The sequence below is a fragment of the Octodon degus genome, unplaced genomic scaffold (genome assembly GCF_000260255.1).
Source record: "Octodon degus isolate 3935 unplaced genomic scaffold, OctDeg1.0 scaffold00019, whole genome shotgun sequence".
NCBI classification, from domain to species: Eukaryota; Metazoa; Chordata; class Mammalia; order Rodentia; family Octodontidae; genus Octodon; species Octodon degus.
The window spans coordinates 8689928-8699978 of NW_004524595.1; the positions used below are offsets into that span (position 1 = coordinate 8689928).

The window sequence follows — 10051 nt, forward strand, 5'->3', positions numbered from 1 at the left end:
TTATTTTTTCTCGCCACTGGGGAATTGAACTCAGGACCCTGCGCTTGCCAGGAAAGCACTTATTCTATTGAGTTATGTCCCCAGCCCCTCCCTTAATTTTTTAATCTGTGAAAATAATTTATTTAAAACCTATCTTAGTTTTCATTGACAGCTCTTTTATTAAGCAGTAATTTAGAAGTTTTTTGAAACAGGGTCTTGTTATGCAGTCCAAGTTGGCCTTGAACTCACCATATAATATAGGCTGCCTCAATCTTGTAGTAATTCTCCTGCCTCAGCCTCCCAGATTCTGAGATTATAAACTTGTAGCACCATACCCGATTGAACTTTCTAATACTAAGAAACACATACTGGTTTGTTTAATTCCTCAATTTATAATGGCATTTGTTGTCTTTTTAGTGATTTATATTTTTCTTCCACCACCAAAATGAGAGAATTGTAAAGTGACTTGTTTTGAGAAATCAGCTGTTTTAATTTTTTACTTGAAAATGTATAGTCAGTATTTTGAAGGGATTATTAGATATTAGTGTTCAGTGGTTTTCTTCCTCATTTTACATTTTGTTATTTGAAAAAGTTTTGTCATAGTTTGAAATTTATTTTATCAGACAAAATTATTAGCTACTGTATGTTGCCAGGCAACTTACTGCTTCACTTAAATTTATGCTACCTGTTAAGCTTCAGTCTTTTCATTAGGGTTGTAATTCATAGAGTTGATGACAGGACTACTTCTGTGTATAATCTGTTATGAAAGTTTTTCTTTATAAAGAATTAAGTGATAGTATATTCTGTTCATACATTATCAATCTTAGGTTAAAATTTATCTTGTAAAAATAATATATCAACAACATTTAATTTATTGATTATTACAAACATTTTAAAGATTAAAATAATAATTCTAGCAGAATTGTTTTTCTTGCTTATCCAAATAAATGCTGATGTGTTTGTATATTAAATATAACTGTGTTCTAGGTTAACTTCTCAGCCTGGTGCTGCATTACCGAACGGACATAGTGGCTTATGTGAGTATTCTGTTGTAAAACTGCCTGGTATTGAAATTCTTACAGTGGTGTTAGATTAAGCATCAGTGTGTGGGGAAAACAGATTGATTCAATACTCTGCTGAGTTTATAGTTGGAAGTAACTAGGTAAAAAATGTCATTGAAAAAATGTATGAAGGTTTTAAATTTTAAGAAATCTGTATAACTAATAATTTTAAATGTGACATAAAATCCCTATGGAAAATTTAAATTATTGAGTATTAGAGCCATTAAGAAGTTATGTTCACGCGAGAGCCTGAGTTCAATCCCTGATTCTGCAAAAAAAAAAAAAAAAAAAAAAAAAAAAAAAAAGTTCCACTTTAATAGTCTTTTAAAAGTGATTTTAGCCAAGTATGATGGCACATGCCTGTAAACCCAGCACTTAGGAGCATCACTGTGAGTTCAAGGCCAGCCTGAATTGCGTTGAGAGACCATGTTTCAGAAAGATCAAAAACAAAAAGCAATTTCGTGTTTCATTCTTTTCTTTGTTATTGTATTCTATATATTGGAATGGAAATGCCTGTGTTTTGCAGCCCTGCGAAGCCACCCCCTCAGAGGGGAGAAGAAGGGGGATGGGGACCTTTCTTGTATAAATGGTGACATGGAAGTCAGGAAAAGTTGTCGTTCCAGGAAAAACAGATTTGAGAGTGTGAACCAGAGTTTGCTGTTTGATCAACTAGTGAATAGGTATGAATGTTTGTGCAGTATGCGATTTAAAGTACTGACTTAGCAATGAATATAATTCTTTTAAAACTTAACAATAGCTGATATTGATAGTTTTTATTCAGACTAGTAGATTTAATGTAATTCTATACTACTAAAATTTTCCTCTATTTCAGCAGGTAGATAGCTTAAAAGTAACTGTACTTAAACTTCTCTATTATATTCTTTTGCTATTTGTTCATTTAATATTTGTGTTTTTCTTTTTTGAATGTTTTTCAGTTTTTAAGCAATATTGCCTCATTGATATATAGCAAATACTACCTTTGCTTAGTCAGGATTTTGACTTGAACCTGGGCCTGGTGGTTTATACCTATATTTGCGGTGCTCAGGGAGGCTGACAGGAGGATTACAAATTTGAGCCCAATCTGGGTAATTTAGCACCTTAGCGAGACTGTTTCACAGAACATAAAAAAAGACTGGGGATGTAATTCAGTGCACAGGTCCTGGGTTCAATCCCTGGAACTTGGAGGGTGGGTAGATTTTGACTTGAACATGTTTTGAACCTGTATTATTATATTTATTTTACTTTTGTTTGTTTTTTGAGACAGGATCTCAATATGTAGTTTAGGATGGCCTTCACCTTACTGTGTAGCTCAGGTTGGCCTAGAATTTGCAGCAGTCTTCTTGCTTCAGTCTCCTGAGTGCTGGGTTTACAGCCCGTTTGCCCCCACACCATTGGACCTGTACTTGTGAGATTGAGTCACCCAACTAGTGAGTGAGCCTAGCTAATCATCAGATCAGCATCTTTAGCTTCAAAATTCTGTTCTCAGATAATATCTGTTTGCTGCTACAATAACAGAATTCCACAGGTTGGGAAAATTATAAAGAAATTTTTATCTGGAGTCTAGGAAGCCAGAACTACAGGGACTGAATCTGTTGCACCCTTTCTTGTTGCAATGTAACATGGTAGATGGATCGCAGAATCAGAGCATAGAAGAGGACAGGAAGGAAGAAGGGGAACAGGGACACATTCAACTCCTGCTGTTTATAAGCAGCTCTCTTAGGATAAGCACCCATCCCTTTGCAAGGGAGTGCACTAATAACCTTTTAGAAGTCCTGCCTCTTAACACTGTTGCACTGGGCCTTAGGTTTTCCACATCTGATCATTGAGGGACATTGAAACCAGTGTGTGCATCATCCTCCTTGGTCTTAACAGTGGTCACAGTGGCCTGGAGAAGGGAGGTCAGTGTCATTCACATTTGACAAGCAGGGAAATAATGAAGTATAGCAGTCATTGTCAGAGTTGAGGTGTAACTTACTATTTACTTAAATCTTGATCTGAACATACAGTAAATAATATAGAAATGTTTGTTATTTGTCAAAAACATAAAACTAAGCTGAGCATGATGGCACATGCCTGTAATCCCAGCACTTGGGAGGCTGAAGCAAGAGGATTGCTATGATTTTTAAGGCAAGCCTGGGCTACATAGTGAGTTCAAAGCCAGCCTGAACTACATAGTGAGACCTTGTCTCAAAAACCAAAACAAAACAAAACAAAAACCATAATTAAAAAACCACATAAAATAAGAATAGATGTTCCCATATATTTCTTGGTTTTCAGTATATCTTTCCATTTAGCCTTATTTGTTTTTAAACATTTTACACATTTTTTCTTAAATACATTGAATTATTTTTCAGTGGCAGGGATCTTGTAATTATTTATGGTGACATTATAGATTAACCTATTTTTTGGAGCCTTATTTTTTTATTTTAATAAAAATATTGAGAAGTTCTGGTTTATTTTATTTTTTTTTTTACTGGGCTTTGTTTTTTGATGGATATTGACACTGAAAGACATTCAGTAGGAATATTATATGCAGTTACATATCAGAGATGAGTTAGTTTACATGTTGTTGAAGAGTGTCTGAACCCTGATGTGATTGTGATTGCAGTACTGCTGAAGCTGTGCTCCAAGAAATGGACAACATTAACATCCGGCGGAATCGGCGATCAGGAGAAGTAGAGCGACTTAGAATGTGGACAGATACAGAATTTGTGAGTGCCTTAACTCGGACAGCTTTTGCCTGTGACACCATGCCTGGCTTAAATTTTATTTTTTATTTATGTATTAATTTTTATATTTTAAGGAAAGGTCTATAGGGTGTTGAGGGTCTCACTACTAGATTGGACTGTAGTGATTGTCCTGTTTATAGCCTCCCAAGAGCTGGGATTACAGGCGCGTGTCACCTCGCCCAGTCTCACCATGCCTGGTTTAAACTGTGTGTGTGTGTGTGTGTGTGTGTGTGTGTGTGTGTGTAAATGAAGAAGTACATTTCTAGGTGGCTCCTCTTCCCCCGACCCCTGTGCTTGCGACTTGAGATAGGGTCTTACTAAGTTGCTGTGTTGCCCAGGTTGGATTTAAACTCATTGCTGAGCCTCTTAGAATGTCTGGATGATAGGGACCTGCCACCATATCTGGCTTTAGACTTATTTCATTTTCTTAGATAATTACTTGATTTAACCCCTCTGGTAGGCTATAATTTGCTTGAGGAGAAAGTACATTGATATTGTATGCTTTTTAATACTTTTTTTTTTCTTCTTGTTCCTTCACATTTATTTGATTTAGGAAGTTCTATTTTTAACAGTATTTGACACGCAGAAACATACTTAGTAAATTTTATGAAGCAGGCATGTTCGATTGAGTTGACTTTTTTTTTTTTTTTTGAGACAGGTTCTTACTATGTAGTTTTTAGGTTGACTTTGAATTTGAGATATTCCTGCCTCAGCCTCCTGAGTACTAAGATTATTACAAGTGTGCACAATCATGTCCAGCTAGTTAATGTTATTTATAGCACAGAATAAATGCCATGTTAATATTTGAAAGATTTCTTTTTTTTAAAAGGAAAACATGGATATGTATTCAAGAGTGAAAAGACGAAGAAAATCACTGAGAAGAAATAGTTATGGGATACAGAATCATCATGAAGTTTCTACTGAAGGAGAGGAAGAAGGTTTGTAAAGCACTTTATAAAATAAATACTGGAAAATTCAAGTGGGAGAGAAGAAACATATCAAGTAGTGTATGTACAATATTGCTTGGTAGGTGAGTTTTAGGTTTTGAAGTCTATGTAATTTGAATTTTTTTTTTCATGTATTTAGTAAAGGGTCTCATTATACAGATTGGACTCCTAGTGATCCTCCTGTTTTCAGCCTCCCAAGTGCTGGGATTACAGGTGCACGTCACCACGCCTAATCTCAGTTGCCATTTTAGTGTGCCCTGGAGGGCATAGCCAGGGCTAGCACAGCACACTGGGGGTGGAACACCTGTCTTTGCGCCAAGCAGGCGCTTTAGTTCACTGAGGTATCTGGCCAGCCTAGAAAACTTACTTTGGCATAAATATTTTTTTATTTAGGTAACTATGTAGTTAGTTTAGGTTGGTCTTGATCTCATTATGTAGCCTAGATTGGCCTTGAAATCATGATGATCTTCCTGTGTCAGCCTTCTGAGTGCTGGAATCACGGGTGTGTACCCCCACCTCTGACTGCAGATATTTTACATGTTAGTATTCTTTGGATAAGAAATGTTGCTATACTGATTTTCTATATAACCTTTGAATTTCCAAAACTTGAAATAAGCTTTTAGATGTCATGAATAGTATATTAAATCTTATAGTTTTATTCTTCTACTTTACTCAGCACCATCGCCAACCAAAGTACGTAAATTTTCTTCAGACTTTTAACGTAAATAGATGTTACAGCTATAGTCAAACTGTTGACTATAGCTGACTGTTCATGTTAAACATGAACTTTTATATATATATATATATATATATATATATATATATGTAAATTATACAGCTAGATGAATTATACAGTAATTATTCATGTCCAGAACTAAGCTATCATCAACACCCTAAAATGTATGTTTCACAGCCAGGGCTACCAGCACATACCTATAATTCCAGCACTCCAGAGGCTGAAGTTGGCAGATTTTAAGTTTGAGGCCAACCTAGGCTGTATGGTAATGGAGAGCCAGTCTGGATTACATAACAAGATCCTGTCTCAAAAATAAAACAAAAAATAAACAAAAATAATAATCTCTTTAATGCTTCCTTACAGTCCCTATCTTCATTCTGTTACCAAGATGGGTCTAATTCATATGTAACTGTTTTCTACATTCCTAACAAATCATTATGTTGCCAGCAAAAATTGCTCTAGTTTGTAACATTAGTATTGCATTGACAGCATATTTTTTTCTGAATTACCAAATGGAATTTGAGTACTAATCATACTTAGATTTTAATTGAGGTCTGATGTAGTTTGGAAAAATTTTAAGTCATACTTTGTTACTGCTTTGTCCTTAAAAAGTTTTAATAAGTCATGACATCAGATACAACTTTTGTCTATTTTATTTATAAAGATTAGATTATAGGGCCTGGCTGGATAGCTCAGTGGACTAAAGCACCTGATTAGGCAGAGCGCAGTGGCCCGGGTTTGATCCCCAGCGTGCCTTGCCAGCCCTGCCCTCGTGGTGCACTGAGACGATGACTGAGACTGGGTGAGGTGGCGTGTGTCTGTAATCCCGGCACTTGGGAGGCTGAAAACCAGAGGATCACTACGAGTCTGATCTACCCTGTACTAAATATGTTAAAAAAAAAAAAATTAGATCATAGATTTGTTTATTTTAACAGAGAACTGTATTGATTAGTTGTAGGAAACACTTTTTTTTCTTTCTTGGTACTAGGGATTGAACTCAGAACCTTGTACTTACCAGGCAGTGCTTGTGCTGCTGAGCTATCTCTTCAGCCCAGGAAAATCTTTCTAAACAATTAATTATGTTGATTTTTAGTTATATTGATGTATGTTGTGTCATAACGATGAATACTTTTTAAATGTTAGCTGTGCAAAAAAGAAAAATGGATAAAATGTAATGCTGAGTTTTAAAGTCAGACCAGTATATGTGGATTAAACATGCTACCTTCCACCTTTCTTTTGTGTGGACTCTAGAATCTCAAGAGGAGGATGGAGATATAGAAGTTGAAGAGGCAGAAGGAGAAGAGAATGATAGACCATATAATTTGAGACAAAGAAAAACAGTGGATCGATACCAAGCACCTCCGATAGGTAGGTGATTCTAAATAACTTTTTTTTTTCCTCTATAATTAAGTAGTTTATTCTTCTCTAATACTTTTTAAAACGTGTTACTTTTTCCATGGGGCCGTGTGGAATGCTTATGTAGCCCCAGGTACGCAAGAGGCTTGAGTCCAAGAATTTGAGACTGACCTGGGCAATTTAGCAAGAGCCCATCTCAAAATAAATAAATAAAAAGAAGGTTTAAAAGATTGATATCTTCTGTAGATTTTATTTATCTTTTCTGTATGTACATCTGTGGATACATACGCAACTAAAAGAAAGTTAAAGGACATGGTAACAACATTCAATTAAGTATACCATGTACATTTTATTTGTAGAAGGATGCATTTAATAAATACTACCAGTGCTTGTGAATTATATTTTCCCTCCAACATGAAGGATTGGACCAGAGGTCTTTTACTGCTAAATTACCCTTTTAACTCTTATCCTTTTATTTTTTAAAATTTTTTAGATAAAATCTTAACTAAATTAATTGCTCAAGTCTGGCCATGATCTTGCAGTCTTCCTCCCTGAGCCTGGAAAGTGGTGGGATTTTAGTTGTGCATGTCTTATTTTATAGTTTTTTTTAGCACTGTCACTTACAATAGTTAATTAGGGGAATTATTTCTTTGTTTTAAGAGGTTAGGTAACTTAAGGTCATAGAAATGATACATGGTTGCAGCTTGACCAATAACATAATTTGTTTTGGAGAAGGAAAAATTAAAAAATGTACTTTTATGCTGCCTAATCTGATAATTCATAATCTCTTCAGCAGATATTATTTTGTTGACCTTTATCCAACTCTGGCAAAATTCTGTCACTATTCATCACTTCTAAGCTTTTATTTTAAACTGAGATGTAAGTCATATACCATGAAATTCCCCACATATGTAGGTGTTAAACTCAGGGGTTTTTAGTTATCACTACTTTTTTTTTTGCAGAACCGGGGATTGAACTCAGACCCTTGCACTTGCCAGGGAAGCGCTTATTCTACTGAGCCATCTCCCTGGCCCCCCTGCTATCTTTTTTTTTTTTTTTGGTGGAACCAGGGATTGAACTCAGGCCCTTGCGCTTGCCAGGCAAGCACTTATCCTATTGAGCTATCTCCCAGGCACCCCCTACTATCTTGTTGTAGAACATTTAATTATTTATAATTTCTCTTCTGCCTGCATTTCCTTGGGAACCATTTATCTACTTTTTGCTTGCTTAGTTTTGGCTGTGTGACTTTTTCTCCTTTTTTTCACATAGCATATTTTCAAGAGCCTAATTTTTGTTTGTTTTTTGAGACAGAGTAGTGTAGTTGGAGGCTTACCTTGAAAGCATGGCAATCTTCCTGCCTCGACCTCTTAAGTGCTAGAATTTTAGCATGAGGCACTACACTCATCAGGAGAACCTAATTTTTCCTCACAATGTAGCCCAGACGGGTGTTGAACTTGTGGTAGTTTTCCTGCTTCAGTCTCCCAGGTGTTTGGATTCCAGGTGCTAATGACTGCCTTTATAAAAAGTTTTATGCTTTAAAAAAAGTGACTGATTATTTAGAAAGGGCATATTGGATATCTCTTTAGAAGCTGCTAAAATATGTAGATCTCTTCCTTCTTCATTGAGATGTCACTGTCTCATACAGCCCCATCACTAATAGAGAGGTGGGTTGGTTTAAATAGTTGGGAAACATTGTTCCATATGATAATGATGGTGGTGGTAACTGACTTACTTGTCTTTATTCCCTCCCTCCTTCCCTACCTCCCTCCCTCTCCTTCCTTCCGCCCTTTCTCCCTTCTTCTTTCTCCTCCTCTACCTCCTGCTTCTTCTCCTTCTGCCCCCTCTGACTGGGTGTTGCTGTGAGTTCAGGTTGGTCCTTAACTTGTAGCCCAGGGTGGCTTTAGACTGCTGCCTTAGCCTTCTGAGTGTTATGATTATCTAAATTTTGTTTGTAAAGAAATCTTTATTAAAATACAATGGAAATATACTCCACACATGTTCATAATCTCAATTAAGCAAATTTTGTAGTATGTTAAGTATGTTCCATTAAACTGTCATTATAATCAAGATAATGAACATGTTTATCAACCTCCCAAATTTCCATATATCTTTATGTAATCTACTCTTTGATTTGTGCCTCCTCAACTTTTAATCTCTAGGCAGCCGAAGATCTGATCTGTTTTCTTTCACTTAATATAACATATATATTTTCTCTAATGTATGAGTGGAATCATGCAATCTTTCACTTAGCATAATTATTGTAAGGGTTTATCTACCATATATTGTTGCATATAACATTAGTAGGTTCTTTTTTTATTGCTAAGTGTATATATTGTTTTTCCTTTTGGTGTTGTTGGAGATGGTCTTGTTTATGTTAGAAAAGCACTGTACCACTGAGGTGTATGCCCAGTTGGCATCATAATTTTTTTATCTATTGTTGATGGACATTAGAATTATTTCAGGTTTGGTTACTAGAAGTGAAGTTATTACAAACACTTGTGTGCAAATGTTTCATTTTTCTACTGAATACCATGTAGTATAAGGGAGGGGATTTATGGTTAATTTAAAATTTAATTTAATTTAAATTTAAAGTTTTACTTTCTAAGAAATTGCCAAACTATTTCCCATAGCGCTTGTACTTACATTTTTAGTAAGAGGATATGCTCCATATCCTTGTCAGCAATTGCTATAGTCATTTTACTTAACTAAGGGAGTAGGTATTTACTGTATTTTAGTTTGCATTTCCTAAAGATATTGAGTGTATTTGTGTGAACTTAATTGCCAATGGTATATCTTTGATGAAACGTCTATTCAAATATCTTGTCTATTTGTTTACTGTGTTATTTTCTTATTATTGACTTTTAGGATTTCTTTTTGGTTTGGGGAATTGTGGGTATTTGGCATTGAACCCAGGGCCTTCTTATTGAACTACATCCCAGTCTTTTTTTTTTTTAAGGGAAGAAAGGCTTATTTAGCTCACATAATCAGTTGGCTCTGAGGCGGAGAGTCACAGACAGGCCTCATATAGTAGACACAGTAATTTGCAGCTTCATAATGACATGTAGTGTGAAGCATCTTTTCATATCTCAATTTGTCTTGCATATGTATTCTTTAGTGAGATGACCATTTAGGTCTTTTTTTTTCCCCAAAATTTTATTGATAAACAGCAATGAGACAGTTTCAAATCAAATCGGAAGTACAGTTTCAACAAATAACACACTTCATATATTCTTCTTAGTGGTT

The 10051-nt window shown here is 35.4% G+C and overlaps 1 protein-coding gene across 3 annotated transcripts in view; it reads left to right on the forward strand.

The window, feature by feature from the left end:
• The window catches only part of Atad2b (ATPase family, AAA domain containing 2B), a 187919-nt gene that overhangs the window by 57922 nt on the left and 119946 nt on the right, over positions 1–10051 (forward strand). For 2 of the 3 annotated variants that reach the window (XM_004627459.2, XM_004627460.2), the window contains exons 4-7: positions 1567–1720; positions 3649–3751; positions 4599–4707; positions 6704–6820. In XM_004627459.2, the coding sequence (XP_004627516.1) occupies positions 1567–1720; positions 3649–3751; positions 4599–4707; positions 6704–6820 (483 nt within the window). Of the gene's footprint in view, positions 1–970; positions 1017–1566; positions 1721–3648; positions 3752–4598; positions 4708–6703; positions 6821–10051 lie in introns of those variants that run through there. The other variant, XM_023710917.1, reaches the window with a different exon arrangement.